The sequence below is a fragment of the Geotrypetes seraphini genome, chromosome 17, assembly GCF_902459505.1.
Source record: "Geotrypetes seraphini chromosome 17, aGeoSer1.1, whole genome shotgun sequence".
NCBI lineage: Eukaryota > Metazoa > Chordata > Amphibia > Gymnophiona > Dermophiidae > Geotrypetes > Geotrypetes seraphini.
The window spans coordinates 49,422,697-49,441,871 of NC_047100.1; the positions used below are offsets into that span (position 1 = coordinate 49,422,697).

Here is a 19,175-nt window from a genome sequence, read left to right on the forward strand (position 1 = left end):
ATATGATTGAAATATATAAGTACATCACGGGACGCATCGAGTCGGAAGATGATATCTTCTGGCTCATGGGACCCTCAACCACCAGAGGGCATCCGCTGAAAATCAGGGGAGGGAAGTTTCATGGCGACTCCAGGAAGTACTTCGTCACCGAAAGAGTAGTGGATCATTGGAACAGACTCCCACTCCAGGTGATAAAGGCCAGCAGCGTGACGGATTTTAAGAGAAAATGGGATACTCACGTGGGATCTTTAAGGGAGTAAATTCAGGGGAGGGGATACTCACGAACATGGGCGCGAGCGGAAAGGCGAAAAAAGGACTTTCCAACAGCTGTTGGAAAAAACGCGTCGTCTTAGCTCCGCGGAAACTAAGAAACTGGGGACCACGCGCCTCCGTTGGGCGGGAAGGCACTCGCGCATGCGCGGTGCGGCCTAGCTAGAACTTTCTAAGTTCTTAGAGTGCAATCACTCTAAAATTGTCCATACCGGGGCTCCGTCAGTGCCGTCACCCATCAGTTAAGAATATGCTGCCTGCTTGTCCTGGGATAATAATAGTACTGGCAAGCTAGCTGACAAGCAAGCATAAAGATCTATTACCTTAGGAAGCTGTGAAAACTGGATTTTTCACACCTTCTGACTACTTCACCTGTCCGTTCACCCCGGTCAGTGACTATTCAGACCTTCAGAAAAATTAGGGAAGGTACGCAGTCCGGTCCCAATTGCGACTCCACGGAACCTCGCAGCCTACACTCTACCCCATAGCGGACGAACCTGAGGAGAGTCAGCTCCCGATCCGTCCTGCAAGCTGTCCGGGGCGGCTTACTGCAGTTTTACTAAAAGGGCATACCCCAGAAGCAGACAATTTGAATACAGTAAAACCTTGGATTGCAAGTAATTTGGTTTGCAAGTGTTTTGCAAGATAAGCAAAACATTTTATTAAATTTTAGCTTGATATACAAACAAGGTCTTGTAATACAAGCACATACAGTATACACACATTACAACTGAGCCGATGGTTCTTTTCTCTCTGACGCAGCAAGAGTGTAGTGACTGTTCTAAACAAGCAAGGTCTTGCAATATGAGTACATATAGTATACACCCGTCACATCATCACCACTAAGCCGATGGTGGTTCTCTCTCTCTGACGCTGTGGGAGGGTAGCGACTGTTCTAACAAGTGAGGTCTTGCAACACAAGTACATAGAGTATTTTGTATTACGGTTTTTGGGTTGTGGAACGAATCGTCTTGAGTTTCCATTATTTCTTATGGGGAAATTTGCTTTGATATACGAGTGTTTTAGATTACAAGCATGTTTTCGGAATTAATTATGCTCGTAAACCAAGGTTTTACTGTATAAAAATCTGCAATCTCCCATCAAAAGATGTCCCCGCAGGGTAAATCCACAGCACTAGGGCAAGACCCACGGCAAAAAACGAATGACAGTGACTTAAAATTAAAAAGAAATCATGAGCAGAAGAGAAAAGCTTTGGCTGCAGGAACTAAGTACAGGGATAACACCACTAGAGGGAGAAACTACAATTTCACTGCGAGTCCCCTGCAGCCAAGGCTGATAGTGATTGATTATTCTACCGTTCAGTCTCCAGAAGAATTGTATAAGAATAGGCTCTGGTTTGTCTGATGCTGATCAGTAGACAGAGAATTGTTATAAGATACCAATTCATTTGGTTAGTTCACTGTAGAAGATAGATTGGTTGTGTATTTGAGTGAACTCGCATTCAGATATTAGTGCCCTATAGCAGATAAGTTTGGTTAGGCGCTGTAACTGTATCTCAGTAGGTGTTATTAATTGCTATAATTGTGTTTGAGCAGGTAGAGTGAGTGAAATCAGTTGGAAATGAATGGCCTGGGTGGGTTAGGGGTCACTCTGAGGAGTGCTGGAAGGCATCCGCAGGTGGACTCAAGGTCTCCTTTTTAGGGTAGATGGATGTGGTGGGGAGGTTACCTTGAATTGGTGGAATAGCTCTATAGTAGTGAATTTGTGATAATTAAGTGGGACAATGAGAGGCTTGGAAGTATGAGACTTAAATCAGGGAAGATTTTCCTTAGTCAGGATCAGCTGGAGGACCAAGAGTAACCAATAGTAGTATAAATGTAATGTGAGCCTAAGGGTGGGTGGGATGAGGGACAGGAGAGATGTGTGCAGGTAAAGTTGTGGAAACAAATCTTTAAAGTCACTACAAACTGGAGACCCCGGGGGGGGGGGGGGGGGAGAGGGGAGACACTAGATGTACAAAACACAGTTGTTAAGACTGTACGAGTTGTAGTTGGCTGATTTTGGAACAGTGATTAATGTTCCAACAAGTTTCCATGCAAATGATTTGCACAGAGGTTCGCACTAATCCCATCCGATCAGTCGCTGTGAGAGCAACTGACACATGCGCAAGGTGAGAGCAGATCCTTTTCTCTCCTCCCATTCTGGAAAGCCACTTTCTCTGTACTGAAAGACAGGGGAAAGGTGGCAACAGCCATTCCTGGAAAGACTGGGACTCCTGTGAGCTGAATTGGTGGGGGGGGGGGGAAGTTATGTGCACAATTCATCTTTAGGAACCCACTGGAGGCCATCTGGAACACACTCAGAGAATAATTAAGCTCTGGAATGCATTACCAGAGGTTGTGGTAAGAACAGATAGCATAGCTAGTTTTAAGACAGGTTTGGACAATTTCCTGGAAGAAAAGTCCATAGTCTGTTATTGAGACAGACATGGGGAAGCCACTGCTTGCTCTGGATCAGTAGTATGGAATGTTGCTACTCTTTGGATTTTGCCAGGTACTAGTGACCTAGACTGGCCACCATGAGGACGAGCTACTGACAAAATTTAGTGGCTCTCCATACCCAGCACTGCTAGCCACCTTGCATCTGCACCTCCCACAGACTGAGAAAACATGTTCCCCTCCCCTAGCCCACCTACTGGTATCCCCAGGGTCTGCCTGCTGCAGGTAGAGAAATACTGGAGAGCTCCATGCTGCAACAGCCCTTATACTGAACTATTTCAGTGATATCACCATCTGCTGGTAGGGGGAACTCAATCTCCAATGGTCTAAGCTGTGAGCCAGAGCAGGTGTGATGTTTCTATGCTCTTGCCCCGTCCAGAGCCGCAATCTAAACAGCTGCTGCAATATCTCATGGCAACCACGGGAACTCGCAAGGTTGCCATGAGAACTCACATCAGCCATTCAGATAGCAGCTCTGCAAGGGGCAGGAGCATAGGAAGATTGCTCTTGCCCTGGTTCACCACTGGGCCATAGGAGATTTTAAAGGTACCATTTTTACTTATCAGGGAGACGAGAGGGAGGCAAGAATTATTCAAGTTGGCCAGGACAGGAGGTGGAAAGGATCCTTCCTGTCCCAGTCCACCGCTGGGCAGGCCTGGTGGAGACCTGCAAGGCACCGGGAAGAGGGGGGGACAGGGTGCAAAGCCTGGCAGGGGAGGCTGACCTGAGCCCCCCTCCCCTCCGGGTTAAATTTAGTGGAAATTTTGTGGAAAAAGAGTTAGCTTGGCTTATATTCAAGTATATACAGTAAATGATCCCAACAGATTCTACTTATGTTCAACATAAAGGATAGCCCTATTTTCCTTGAGATCTAAATATACATATCCCCAACAACCAGGGCTGCCCTTGCCCCACTGGGCCCAATGCTCACGCTTTTAGATCCAACTTAGAACCTTTTCTTCTAAAACAGCCATGAAGGCTTCTTTGGATCATTTGTAGATACAAATTGCACTAAAAGTCTTTATCTGGGCCTAGATACTACAGGCACCAGTTACAAGTATCCAATCCAGACTACCACAAAGCCAACACATTTTTGGAGACATGTCCCCAAAAGAAAGCAGTACAGCAAAATTGAACTTACTTTTGAAGACGAAAGTCCATCCGGGTTGCTAAACTTCGAGAACTGTGGAGATAAAATGAATGCAGAAAAATATAATAAAACTTTAGTTGGAAAATCTAGCTAAACGTAAAAGGAGCAGGAGGAGACTTACATGCATAAATGCAACAGAAAAACATCTAATAGTTACTGCAGTGGGAAATATGTCTTGTCAGCTCTACAGAAACTGAGGCCTCACATGAGAGCCATAAAGGAAAAAATAGTACACAAGTGTAGTAGAGCCAAAGCTTCTAGAAGTCTGAGATAATGCTGCTTCCCCAAGCACAGGCTCTGCCAAAAAGCACAGTTACTTACCGTAATAGGTGTTATCCAGGGACAGCAGGCAGATATTCTCTACATGTGGGTGACGTCACCGACGGAGCCACCTAGCGGACATTTTCGCAAGCAAACTTGCTTGAGGACCTTCAAGCTTGCGATTGGCCCGTGCATGCCACTCCTGCCTGGTCTAAGGTGTGCGTCTCCTCAGTTCAGATAGCAAGCAAAGAAGCCAACCACGGGGAAGTGGGTGGGTTGCGAGAATATCTGCCTGCTGTTCCTGGATAACACCTGTTATGGTAAGTAACTGTGCTTTATCCAAGGACAAGCAGGCAGCATATTCTCTACATGTGGGTGACCTACAAGCTAACTAGAATGGGATGGAGGGATAGTTGGCAAGTTAGGAGAACAGGTTTTGCAAAATCGACTGGCCAAAGTGACCATCACGCCTGGAGAAAGCATCCACAGTAGTGAGAGGTGAATGTATGAACCGAGGACCAAGTGGCAGCCTTACAGATTTCCTCAATGGGAATTGAGTGGAGGAAAGCAACAGACGCCGCCATCGCTCGGACCTTGTGGCCTGTGACTCGACCCGGGAGGGAGAGACCAGCCTGAGCGTAACAGAAAGAAATACAAGTGGCCAACCAGTTAGAAATGGCCTGCTTAGAGGCAGAGCAACCCAAGCGATTAGGATCGAAAGAGAGGAACAGCTGGGGAGCAGAACGAGGGGTGGTGTGCTTCAAGTAGTAAGCCAGCGCACGTTTACAATCAAGAGAATGCAGAACCACTTCTCCAGGGTGAGAATGGGGCTTCGGAAAAAACACAGGAAGAACAATGGATTGGTTGATGTGAAACTCAGAAACAATCTTAAGCAAGAACTTAGGATGGGTACGGAGAACCACCTTATCATGATGGAAGACAGTGAAAGGTGGGTCCACCACCAAGGCTTGAAGCTCACCGACCCGAAGGGCAGAAGCGAGAGCAATAAGAAACACAACCTTCCAAGTAAGAAATTTCAAGTGATCCCGTGCTAGCGGCTTGGAGGTTTCATCAAACGAGCAAGGACCACGTTAAGATCCCAAACCACTGGAGGAGATTTAAGGGGCGGATGAACGTGGAACAGGCTTTTCATGAAGCGGGAAATCACAGGATGAAAAGCAGTAATGGCACTAAGGTGGACTCTAACCGAAGAGGACTTGAGTCCAGCGCCAGACAAGTGCAATAGATAGTCCAGCACAGAAGGCAGGGAGGCATAGGTGGGCTCCAGCTGCCGAGTAGCACACCAGGAAGAAAAACGGGTCCACTTCTGATGGTAACATTGGCGAGTGGACTCCTTCCGAGACGCCTCCAGGACGTCCAGCACAGGCTGGGAGAGCTGGAACGAGGGCATTAAGTCTCGAGGAACCAAGCCGTCAAGTGCAGAGACTGCAGATTGGGATGCAGCAATAAACCTTGACTCTGCGTACGCAGAGAAGGAAAAACGGGAAGAAGAGGCTCCCTGGAACTGAGTTGTAGCAGAAGGGATAACAACAGTTGCCAGTGCCACCGAGAAGCTATCAGAATCATGGTGGCCCGCGAGGACTTGAACTTGACAAGAGTTTTCAGAATCAGAGGGAATGGAGGGAAAGCATACAGAAAAAGGTTCATCCAATCCAGCAGAAAAGCATCTGCTTCGAGCCGTAGAGGAGTGTAAACCCTAGAGCAGAAGCGAGGTAACTTGTGATTGAGGGGGGACGCGAACAGCGACATCTGGAGTCCCCCAATGAGCAAACACCTGTCGCAGAGTCAAGGAATGGATGGACCACTCGTGAGGCTGCAGAAGACGACTCAACCGATCCGCCAGACAATTGTGCTGGCCCTGATTGTAGACTGCTTGAAGGAACATGTTGCGGCGGATGGCCCAATCCCAGAGCCGCATCGCCTTCTGGCACAGGGACCCCGTGCCCCCTTGTTTGTTGATATAATACATGGCAACCTGGTTGTCCATGCGGATCAGCACCACTTGGTCGCGGAGTAGGTAACAGAAAGCTTTCAGAGCGAGGAAAATCGCTCGGAGTTCCAGCAGATTGATGTGGCAAAGGCGGTCGGCACTGGACCAAAGACCCTGAGTGCAAAGACCGTCCAGATGAGCCCCCCAAGCGTAGGCCGACAAGTCTATTGTGAGGACCTTTTGCGGAGGAGGAGCATGAAACAGAAAACCTCTGGAAAGATTGGAAGAGAGCATCCACCAACGGAGAGGCTTCTTCAACAAAGGAGTCACGACAACGCGTCGAGAGAGAGCCTCGATTCTGATTTCATTGGGACGCAAGAGCCCACTGAGGAATACAGAGGTGAAGTTTGGCAAAAGGAGTCACGTGAACCGTAGAGGCCATGTGACCGAGGAGGATCATCAGGAGCCGAGCCGGGCCAGAAGACAGACGGGTCACCCTCTGGCATAAACGAACAAGGGCCTCCTGCCGAGGCAAGAAGGAGCGCAGACAAACTGTGTCTAGGACTGCTCCGATGAACTCCAGAGACTGGGACGGACAGAGGTGAGACTTGGGGAAGTTCACCTTGAAACCGAGACTCTGAAGGAGCAAGATGGTTTGATTCGTCGCTCACAGAGTCTCCTGGTGAGAGGATGCTTTGATCAGCCAGTCGTCGAGGTAGGGAAACACCTGCAGGCCGCGGAGACGCAAGGTCGCAGCTACCACAACCAGGCGGTTCATTGACAACCCCGCGAAAGACAAAGGCGCGCGCCGACAACTGAGCGCAAGACGGAGGTGCGCGCCAAAGAAAATTACAGTTTTTAGGGGCTCCAACGGGGGGTTTTGTTGGGGAGCCCCCCCAGTTTACTTAATAGAGATCGCGCCGGCATTGTGGGGGGTTTGGGGGGTTGTAACTCTCCACATTTTACTGTAAACTTAACTTTTCCCCTTTAAACAGGGAAAAAAGTGAAGTTTTCAGTAAAATGTGGGGGGTTACAACCCCCCAAACCCCCCACAATGCAGCGCGATCTCTATTAAGTAAAGTGGGGGGGTTCCCCCCCAAGCCCCTCGTCGGAGCCCTAAAAACAGTAATTTTCTGCGGCGTGCACCTCCGCGCTGTGCTCAATTGTCTGCGCGCGCCTTTGTCCCGGCGCGCTTTTGACCTGACACCCAACCAGGCATTTCGTGAAAACCCTTGGAGAGGCCGCCAGGCCGAAGGGGAGAACACAATACTGGAAATGGAGATCCCCCACCCGGAATCCCAGAAACCGGTGGGAGGCCGGGTGTATAGGAATGTGCGTGTACGCCTCTTTGAGGTCCAGTGAGGACAGCCAGTCCCCTTCGTCCAAGGGGGGGGTACAACATGGGAAGGGTGAGCATTCTGAACCGTTCCTTGACTAGAAACTTGTTCAGGGCACAAAGGTCCAGGATCGGACGCAGATCCCCTGTCTTCTTGGGGACCAGAAAATACCGGGAGTAGAATCCCGTATTCCATTGTTCCCGAGGGACCTCCTTGACCGCTCTGAGGTGAAGAAGGGCCCGAGCTTCTCGCAACAGGAGGGGCAGTTGAGACTGGCTCGAAGGAAACTCTTGGGATATGTGACTGAATTGAAGGGAGTACCCCTCTCGGATGATGGAAAGCACCCAACTGTCGGAGGTAAGGCATTCCCACCGGGTGTAGAAATGATGGAGACACCCCCCGATTGGAAGGGGAGAAGTCTCCAGAAGGAAGGGAGCCTGAAGGCTCATACCAGAATTGTCAAAAAGATGGCCCAGGCTTCGCCGGAGCCTGGACCTTAGCTTGTCGCTGCTGCTGCGGCCGCTTTGAAGGAGGCCGATAGAATGCAGGGGTGGTTTTCTGTGGGTACATCTGGAGAGGGATTTTGTACTGCCGGACTGGAGGGGTCTTCAGCTTAAGGCGCACCAGAGAAGTGAAGGACCGTTCGTGTTCCAAGAGGCACTTAGTGGCTGCCTCGATGGAATAATCAAAGAGCTCATTACCCACGCAAGGGAGATTGGATAGACGATCCTGGATATTCGAATCCATGTCCACAATTCTGAGCCAAGTGAGGCGACGCATGGCGATCGCAAAAGCCGTGACCCTCGAGACAACTCGAAGGCATCATAGGCCGCCTGAAACATATAGAGCCGGAGCAGGGAGAGAGTCTCCTCAAGAATCTGGCACATCCGTTCGGAGCGAGTGGAGGGCTTCCACACAGAACCGGAGATAGGACGTGAAGATAAAGTTAGTGTTAAGGACACGGTTCACCATCATTGAGTTTTGATAAAGACGGCGACTAAACTTGTCCATCGTACGGCCCTCCCGCCCTGGCGGGACGGCAGCGTACACTTTCAAGGGGTTGGACTTCAAGTAAGACTCAACCACCAGGGATTGGTGAGAAAGCTGAGAATTTTCAAATCCCTTAAGTGGGATCGCCCGGTAGCGGGACTCCAACTTGGAGGGAATAGCCGGCACCACATAAAGGGTCTCTAGGTTCCACAGGAAAGTTTGCCGGAGAACCTGGTGCAAAGGCAAGCAGAGTGCTTCACGGGGGGGATGAGAAACCCCCATCTCCGCCAGGAATTCCTGGATATAACGGGACTCCGACTGGAAGTCTAGGTTCAAAGCCTTACCCATGTCAGAAATGAAATGAATGAAGGAAGAGTTTCGAGAAGAAGACATCTTCAGGAGGGGATCCCGAACGAGATCTCGGGGCAGCCGAGAAAGAGGGAGAAATTTCCCTCGAGTAGCAGGCTGGAGCCTCGGAGTCCCGAGAATGGGAAATCGAGAAGGCTCGGCTAAAGCACCTCAGAGGCATCGAGGAACAACCCCCGACAAGATGGGTCGGAGAGGACCCCAGAGTCCGAGGGACCCACATACGGAGCCCCGGAGAAGTTGGGGCAAATGAAAATTCTTCCGCTGGCTTCGAAGAAGATCCCCTGGAGGCAGACCGGTGCCCTGAGGGAGAATGCACAGTAGAGTCCAGTTTGAGGACAAGGGTGTGCTTAGAGGATTTCGCGGTAGGAAGAGTGAACTTCGACAAAGTAGCCAATGAAAAACGGGACCCCCGGAAAGTCACAGGCCCCGAATCCAGGGACGAAGAATCGCTCGAGGGAATCCTGCGAGTCTTACGTATGCGAATCCGAGGCACAAGCGAAGTATGTTCAGGCTGGTCAGAAGGGGGCTGGGTCGAGACAGAGGTCAGAGGCGTCGAAGCCGGGAACAGTTGGCTCACCACTGAGGAAAGCTTTGAGATAAGGATTGCCTTAAGCATGTCCTCGAACATTGGCACCGAGACCAAGGGAGGTTGGATCTGGGGTGCAGCAGTGCACTCCTTCGGGGGCGACCTCGAGGAACAGTATTCCCTATGTGAGGAGGCACTCTTTGAATGATGTCTCGAAGAAGCTGACGAAGTGGCACTCGCATGAGACTCCGAGGCAGGCTTCTTTGCCAGCACACCTGAGGAGGCAACAGGAGACTTACCCGAGGCTGGGGTCTTCGATGTCGAGGGGGAGTTCGAGGCCGAGTACCCCGACGCTGGGGCCGAGCCCAAGACCTGTCCCGCCAGATCCATAGGGCCAAACAGTTGAAAAATCTTGGCCACTCTCCGACGAAGAGCCCGCGGTTGCAAAGTTACACAACGAGGACACGACTCAGCACGGTGCTCTGCACCCAGGCACTCTACACACCAACTATGGGGAACGGTGATGGATAACCCAGTTGCACTTAGTGCAGTTTCTGAACCCAGAACGAGGCCAGGACATAAGCAAAAAGACAGCCGTGGCCCCGTGAGGCCAAGCGGCCAGAGCAAGACCAGAGGCCCGGTCAAAAATACATGAAAGAAAATAAAGACACGAGCACAGCAACTCAAACGAAAATAAAGAAAGCCGTGGTGCAAAAGGGACAACGAGAATGCACACATCAAGGGAGCAGTGCTTCTAGCTCTGCAGAAAACATTGAACTGAGGCCACACTGAGGAGATGCACACCCTAGACCGGGCGGGAGGGGCACGCACACATGCACGGGCTAGTGCTGCCCGATTTCCAATTCGAATAGATTCACTGATTCACTTTGGGTGAATCGATTCGAATCGTTGTGTAGTTAAAAAAAAAAAAAAAAAAAGACCTCTCCGATTCGGGGCCCAATCTCCCCGTGCCTGGCTGTCATCGCGCTCACGAATCTTGCCATTCAAAAAATTTTTGTTTTAAACCCTCTCACCAGCTTGTGGATTTGGCCTGACTCGGCACAGCCTGAAGTTGTGTTTGACTCCGGTAGAGAAAGTACAAAAGAAAAAAAAAACAGGCGCTTTTTCAAACCCTCCCCGTAATACTAGCCTGTATTAGCAGCTTCACCGCTCTCTCCTTCCGTAGCTTTAGCAAGTCAATTTGCTTCTGCAGCCTCAGAGCCTCTGCTAGGCCGTCCCGCCTCCGAGGAAGAAGGAAGTTGCATCATCAGAAGCGGGACGGCCTAACAGAGGCTCTGAGGCTGCACAAGGGAATTGGCTCGCTAAAGCTACGTAAGGAGAGAGCGGTGCAGCTGCTAATACAGGCTAGTGTTACGGGGAGGGTTTGAAAAAGCGCCTGTTTTTTTTTCTTTTGTACTTTCTCTACCGGAGTCAAACACAACTTCAGGTTGTGCCGAGTCAGGTCAAGGAATCCACAAGCCGGTGAGAGCTTGTTAGTCGGCAGGGGGGCGTGGTGCCGATGGACCTGGGAGACAAGAGGGAGGGGGGCTGATAGGAGGCGAGTAGAGGAGGGAATGACGCTGCTAGACCTGGGAGGTGAGTGGGTAAGGTACTGCTTCTAGTCAGAAGGAAGGGAAAGGGAAGGGAGAGGAGCCCTGCTAGTCGGAGAGGAGAAGGAAAAATTATGTTCTTACCTGTTAATTTTCTTTCCTTTAGACGCAGCAGATGAATCCAGAGACTAGTGGGATAATACACATCTACCAGCAGGTGGAGATAGAGAACTGAACAACAGGTAGTCCCATTGGTTGGTACACTCTCTGTTTCCTCAGTATTGCTCCTTGCTCAAGCATCCGGAACCAGAAACAAGGTCCATACGTAAAAAACTTCTTTCCCACAACCAATATCACACACAGGAATGAGAACACAACTACCAACTTAAACAACCGCGGAAAACCCGCAACCAACACACAGTGAGCAAAGAACCAGCAAAGAACCAGGGTGGGACTCTAGATTCATCTGCTGCGTCTAAAGGAAAGAAAATTAACAGGTAAGAACATAATTTTTCCTTCCTTTTCAACAGCAGCAGATGAATCCAGAGACTAGTGGGATGTAGCAAAGCAGTCCTCAAGTCGGGTGGGAAGCGAACGCTGCCTCCGCAATAACCAAAGCCCCAAAGGCAGATTCCGCACGAACCGCCACATCCAAACGATAATGTTTCGAAAACGTATTCCGAGAAGACCAAGTAGCTGCACGACAAATCTCCTCCAAAGAAAACCCCCTGGACTCCGCCCAAGAGGTAGACATTGCCCTAGTGGAATGAGCACGGAGCTTGTCCGGCAACCGCTTACCCGACGTTAAGTAAGCAGACGCAATGGCCTCCCGGACCCAACGAGCGATAGAAGCCTTGGACGCCGCCATACCCTTGTTGCGGCCTGCGAACAACACAAATAGGTGATCGGAACGACGAAAATCGTTAGTAATCTGGAGGTAATGTAAGAGAATCCTACGAACATCCAGCAAACGCAGAGAAGAGAAACGCTCCCCCCAGTCCTCCTTCCGGAAAGCCGGAAGGAAGAGAGACTGGTTCACAAGGGGAGACAATCTTCGGAAGAAACGAAGGAACAGTCCTAACCGACACACCGGAACTCGAAATTCTCAGAAAAGGATCTCTGCAAGATAGCGCCTGTAACTCAGACACTCGCCTGGCGGAAGCCAGAGCAACCAGAAAAACCACTTTCAACGTGACATCTTTTAGAGAAGCGCTCGTCAGAGGTTCAAACGGTGGCTTTTGCAACTCCCCAAGGACCACCTTCAGATTCCACTCCGGACAGACCTTCTTAACAGGAGGCCGAATATGCTGAACCCCTTTGAGAAAGCGAACGATATCCGGTTGGGATGCAAGGGAAGAACTAGACAACCGGCCCCTATAGCAAGCAATAGCGGCCACCTGAACTTTGAGAGAATTAGAAGCCAAACCCTTGGTCACCCCCTCTTGAAGAAAGGAAAGAATGGTAGAGAGAGAAGCCTGGAAGGGCGACCGACCCTGAGCCGCACACCAAGAATCGAAAACTCGCCAGACACGAGCATAAGAAGCAGAGGTGGATCTCTTTTTTGCGCGCAGCAGAGTCGAAATAACCTGTTCGGAATAACCCTTACGCCTCAGCCGTGACCTTTCAAGAGCCAGGCCGTAAGACCAAAGTGGGACGGATTTTCCATCAGGATTGGGCCCTGAGATAGCAAGTCCGGAGTCACCGGAAACAACAACCGATCGCCCGCAGACAGAAGCATCAGATCCGCATACCACGGATGACGCGGCCAATCCGGAGCCACCAGGATCACCGTGCCCGCAAACTGAGAGATGCGATGCAACACTCGACCTATCATCGGCCACGGAGGAAACACGTACAGCAGCGAACCCGGAGACCAAGCAAGAGTCAGCGCGTCGATTCCTTCCGACGCCTGTTCCCGGCGTCTGCTGAAGAAGCGAGGAAGCTTTGCATTGCTTGACGAGGCCATGAGGTCCTTGTCCGGGAGACCCCACCTTTGCACTATGAGAGCGAACGCCTGATCGGAGAGCTCCCATTCTCCGGGATCCAGAAGATTTCTGCTCAGGAAGTCCGCCTGAACATTTTCCTGACCCGCAATGTGAGCCGCTGACAGCAGAGGAAGATGAAGTTCCGCCCACTGAAGGAACAGGAGCGCTTCATTTGCTAGCTGAAGACTTCGGGTACCGCCTTGCTTGTTGATGTACGCCACTGCCGTGACACTGTCTGAAAAAACCATCGTCGGGCGGTCCCGAATCATGGGCAGGAACGCTTGGAGCGCGAGCCTGGCCGCTCTCAGTTCCAGAAGATTGATGGGCCACTGAGCCTCCTCCGGAGACCAGACTCCCTGCGCTGAGGATTGAAAGCAGAAAGCTCCCCAACCCAAGAGACTGGCATCCGTGGTAACTATCATCCACGCCGCAGTCGCCAAAGGCATACCCCTGAACAGATTGAAATCGCTGAGCCACCAAGCCATGCTGGAGGATGCCTGCGGCGTCCATTGCAGACGACGAGTGTAGTCCTGAGACACCGGGGACCAACGAGAGAGCAGAGACTGCTGCAGCGCTCTCATGTGAAAGCGCGCCTAAGGCACAACTTCCAGCGTGGCCACCATGGAGCCCAGAACCTGAACATAATCCCACACTCTTGGTCTGGACGACCGGAGAAGCATGCGAACCTGAGACTGCAACTTCTCCCCCTGGTCCTTGGGAAGAAACACTTTCCCTACCGTCGTGTCGAACAGCACTCCCAGGTGTTCCAACGACTGAGACGGGAGAAGGGAACTCTTCGGAAAACTGATGACCCACCCTAAGGATTGAAGAAGGGAGATCATCCTGCGGGTAGCTGCCAAACTGTCCTGCCTGGAAGACGCTCTGATCAACCAGTCGTCCAAGTAAGGGTGCACCCGAATCCCTTCCCGGCGAAGGAAGGCTGCCACCACCACCATGACCTTGGAGAATGTCCGCGGAGCCGTGGCGAGGCCAAATGGCATGGCCCGAAACTGATAGTGCTGGCCCAGGATCGCAAAACGAAGAAATTTCTGATGCGGCGGCCAGATGGGAATGTGCAGATAAGCCTCCTTGAGGTCGAGAGCCGTAAGAAATTCCCCCGATTGAACAGCCACTATCACCGACCGCACTGTTTCCATCCTGAAGTGCCTGACCTGAAGGAATCGGTTGACCCTCTTGAGATCCAAGACCGGTCTGACTAAGCCCCCCTTTTTGGGCACAACGAAGTAAATGGAGTATCGACCCTGTCCCCGCTCCGCCGAGGCACTGGCACGACGGCCCCAATTTCCACAAGGACCTGAAGAGTGCTCCGTACCGAATCTCTTTTGGCCCCAGAACAAGGGGAGACCAAGAAAGAATCTGCGACGGGAGAGGAAAATTCTAACTTGTAACCGTCTCGAATAACGTCCAAAACCCACTGATCGGACGTGATGTTGGCCCACTCCGCCAGAAAGGAAGACAGCCGACCCCCAATGGCCCCGACGGAGAGAACCGACCTCCCGTCATTGGGGAGTACGCACTGCCGGGGACCGGGCGGGCTGGGTGGACTGGGGTTTGGAAGGACGAAAGGAATTCCGTTGCGGAAACCGAGGTCTAGAAGGAAAAGAAGCACCATAAGCCGGCGGAAAAGACGGCTTCCCTGGCCTATATCGTTTAACATCCCTGAAACGATTCCTGGCCGCCAAAGACTTCAATGGAGCTCTAGGCTTATCTTCCGGCAATCGCTGGGTCTTGGAATCACCAAAATCCTTCACCAACCTATCTAAATCATCCCCAAATAACAAACGACCCTTAAAGGGAAGTCTCACCAGGCGAAGCTTGGAAGCAGTATCCACCGCCCAGTGACGGAGCCACAAGGACCTCCGAGACACCACAGAAAGAGACATTTGCTTAGCCGAAGCGCGAATAACATCATAGAGCGCATCAGCCACATACGCAAGACCCGTCTCCAAATCCGGAAAGTCAGCCGGAACAGAAACCCCCGACTCCATCATTTTATCCGCCATATCTTGCGCCCATTGAAGACAGGCTCGCGCCGCATAGGAACCACACACCGCCGCCTGCAAGGTAACTGCCGCGACATCAAAGGACATCTTAAGAGAAGATTCAATCTTCCTATCCTGGATGTCTTTGAGCGCTATACCGCCCTCGACCGGCAAAGTAGTCTTTTTAGTAACCGCCGCTACCAAAGCGTCCACCTTTGGGTTAGAAAACTTGTCCAGCTCATCCTGCGAAATGGGATACAACTGGCGCATAGCCCGTGCCACGCGGAGACCAGCCTCCAGAGTGACCCACTGAGCCGAAATCAGCTCGTGCATCGCTTCGTGGACAGGGAAAGCCTTAGCAGGCTTTTTCGTGCCTGCCATGAGAGGATTAGCCGAGCCCGCCGCCTGCGGATCCGGCTGTGAGATATGAAGGCCCTGGAGCGCCTTAGAAATAAAAGCTGGCAATTCCTCTCTATGAAATAGACGGAGCGCTGTAGGATCATCTACTTCCCTAGACAGCGCATCCTCAAGCTCTAAATCCGCAACTTCCCCGTCCTCCAAAACTTCTGGAAGATCCAGCGACAAGGCTGAGCCGGACGAAGGGTCATCCCCGTCCACAGCCGCCACTCTGCGCCGCTTCGCCGCTTGAGCCACCAAAGGAGGCCCACCGGCAGGCAGTACAGGAGACAGGGCAATAGAAGTCTCCCGTGGCAGCGCAGGTTGAGAGCTTTGCAGCAAAAAAGCCTGATGTAGGAACATCACAAACTCCGGGGAAAAAGCCACCGGATTAACAGGAGCTGCAACTGAAAAAACATTCCCTTGCCCAGAAACCGGCCCCACACAAGAAGAAGCCGACAAACCACTGACCGCCGGCAAAACCGCCGAAGTGCGCTGAAGCGGAACGTCGGCGGTCGCGCGAGCAGGAGAAACAGGCCGGAGCTCAAATGCGCGGGAAACTTCAGGAGCGACCTGCACCTCCTCCCCCACGGCGTCGGAGCAGCCCGCCGAACAGAGGCCCGAAGGTGTTCTCCGCTTACCACAGCGGGAACACCTTTTCACAGCCTCTGCTGCCATAACTCCCAGGACAAACCGCCGAACCAAGATAAACAGTCAGGCAACTCACACACACACTCCGAAGCAGCAAAATACTCGCGAGCAGACCGGCAGACCTAACACCATGCACCCAAGGCAGAAAAAACAAACTCTTACCCGAATTGACTGTTGTGTAAGCTGGTAGTTGCAGAGAGGAACTGACAGAAACAGAACCGACTAGCAACAATACTCTGGTCCTTTTTTTTTTTTTTTGCTAAGATGGAGGGGGAAAGAAGAAAAATCACAGGACCAGGAAAGAAAGCCTCAATCCCAAAGGAGAGGAGGGTGGAGCAGGGACCTGGGGGGGCCCAGGTGTAACTCCCAAAGATGGCACCGCACAGCCAATCACCCCAATCTTACTGAAGAGAAAAATTCTCAACAGAAGAATAAACAACCAGCCAGAATCCAGGAGCTACTGGAAAAGCGACTACCCCTGCTGGGAGATAGAGAATACTGAGGAAACAGAGAGTGTGCCAACCAATGGGACTACCTGTTGTTCAGTTCTCTATCTCCACCTGCTGGTAGATGTGTATTATCCCACTAGTCTCTGGATTCATCTGCTGCTGTTAAAAAGGAAGTGCTGTTTGCCCTGGGGGTGGAAAGGAGAGGTGCTGCAGCTAGTTGGTGGGGGAAACAGAAGTAGAGAGGAGGGAGAGGTACTGCTGGAGCCGAGTGGAGGAGGGAGATGAGAGGGAGAGGTGCTGTTGGATTGGGGACAGAGGAGAGTGCTGCTGGACTTAAAATGGAAGAGGGAAGCTGCAGCAGGACTGAGGGGAGAGCAGTAGAGGAGGAGAGTGAGAGGGGAAGGGGGAAAAGAAATGCTGTTGCTGCAGCCAATTGGGGAGAGAAGGAAGGAGGGGATAAGGAAGCCCAGGAAGGAAGAGGAGAGGAAAGAGATGCCAAGACTATGGGAGGGAGGGAAAGGAAAGGCAATACTAGACCATGGAGGGAGAGATGTCAGGGCATGGGAGGGGGAGACAGATGCCAGACCAGGGGAAAGGAATGGAAATGGAAGGGGAGGACACAGATGGAAGATGGATGGTTAGCACGGAGAGAGAAGAAAGAAGCGAGTTATCAGAAGACAACCAGACAGCAAAAGGTAGAAAATCATTTTCTGTTTTGTGATTACAATATGTCAAATTTGAAAAGTGTATCCTGCCAGAGCTGGTGCTAGACCACAAACGTGACCTAGAATAAAAAGAGAGAGAGGAAAAGTCCTTTTTTGTTTACACCACAGCACCAGTGTGGGTATGGGGAGGGCAAAGGGGGTGTATAAGCTATAAAATAAACCCACCAGGATGTTTGAAAACAACACCCAATTGGGCAGGAAAATCAAATCGAAAAACCAATTCAATAGGCTGAATCGAATCAAATTGAAATTTTTTTTCCTGAATCAGGCAGCACTAGCGCGGGCCAATCGCAAGCTTTAAGGTCTTCAAGCAAGTTTGCTTGCGAAAACGTCCGCTAGGAGGCTCCGTCGGTGACGTCACCCACATGTAGAGAATATGCTGCCTGCTTGTCCTGGGATAAAGAAATTCACCCAGATGTAAAGACTTCATGTCCTCAAAAACACCTCTCCAAGAACATTTTAGGTGTTTTAGTTATCTTAGCAACCTAGTACAGTACCTGATTTTTTTCTCTTTCATTCCCCCCAACCCTCCTCCCAAGCTAAAACCATTATGAATTCTAGCAATCCACTGAAATACTTGTACAGGTACAAAATCCTTTATCCAAAATAACAAAAACTAAAATTTGATGCAAACCGAAGTAGTCAATTTCCACAACATGACACACACTGAAGCCAACACAGGTGCATGTGTTTCGCCTGATCTCTGTGCAATTCAGGTCAAAGGGCTGGAAAGTGGAGCGCTGTAGATTTCCAGGGTGGAAGTGAGAAACAGAAAAGGTCAGAGAGTTGGAGAAATAGCATAGAGATGCAGATTCCACTCAGAAAGATAAGTTGAAGTTTTACAATGAGAGTGATGACCAGAAATTAAACCAGAAAAACATTGCATAGGGCAAAAAAATGAAGATTTAGACTGTGTGCTAATTTGAGTGGGTTCGATAAAGGCAGCGTGAATGCATGCCACTGACTGGTTTGATGGTAATGAAGCAAGCCAAAAAATACCATCAAGAACTATTCAGAATATTCAGAAGGTTCGCTGCAGAAATTTAAGACGTGCCATGGTATTAAATATCTCAATCTGTGGTGAAAAAGCTTGTGCTGGTTATGAGGCAGCTTAAAGTTACACTGATGAATTTGCTAAGAGGATGTCTCACAGAAATCTTTGTTCTGAACAAATTTATAATGCTGATGAAACAGCTCTCTGGTGGCGTTGTTTCCCAAGACTGCAAACTGAAGGAAGCAGAAATGAGGCAGCCCGATGGGAAAGTGCAAATAGGCCACTGTGAGATCCAGAGAGGTAAGGAATTCCACTGGTTAAACCGCCGCAATGTTCTATTCAGAGGTGATTTACCTGTAAGAATTGATTGACCCACTTCTTTGGCACAGTAAAATAGATGGAGCACCTGTCTGTTCCATGTTCCGACTGTAGCAACAGGGACACTGCCCCAATATCCTGTAATGCCTTGAGTAGTGGAAATTGCTTACCACTTGGGTGAACTGTAGCAAAGGGACTCCACAAAGGAATCTACGACTGGAGAGGCAAACTCCAACTGGTACCAGTTGCGTATGATGTCGAGGACTTACTGATGTCACCTTGACCCACTCCCCATAAAAGAGAGTCAAACGTCCTCCTATAGTACTGAATTGGCAGGGAGCAGGTCAACAGCCTGTCATTGGGCTGGACAGGTCCTAGTGGAGGTCCAAGTTTCAAGTTTTATTAAAAATTTGATAGATCACATATACTGTACAGAGTTTCAAGGCAGTATACATTAAAAAAAAAAAAGTAGGTTTTTTACAAAGACCTACACATAAAGGATCACAAATAGGACATATAAACTTACAGATACAATAGGAAAGAAAAAGGGGAAGAACTACAATATCAAAATAGGAAAGAGAACATAAAAGGTAAGAACAGAAGGAAGGGTGGTGTTAAAAACCTATCAAGATAGCAAGTTGTAAAACATCCTGACAAGGACGGTCAAACATTGAATGCATTTTTAATTAAAAATGGCTTTAATTTAGATTTAAACTGGCTCAGTGATGTTTCCTCTCTTAAATCGATAGAAGTGGAATTCCATAGTGACGGGGTAGTGACTGAAAAGATGG

At 50.3% G+C, this 19,175-nt stretch overlaps 1 protein-coding gene across 1 annotated transcript in view; it reads right to left on the bottom strand.

The window, feature by feature from the left end:
- RBM5 (RNA binding motif protein 5) overlaps positions 1–19,175 on the bottom strand; it is a 333,945-nt gene that overhangs the window by 250,537 nt on the left and 64,233 nt on the right. Inside the window, exon 3 of the mRNA XM_033925757.1 lies at positions 3,871–3,912. Coding sequence (XP_033781648.1) covers positions 3,871–3,912 — 42 coding nt within the window. The remainder of the gene's footprint in view (positions 1–3,870; positions 3,913–19,175) is intronic.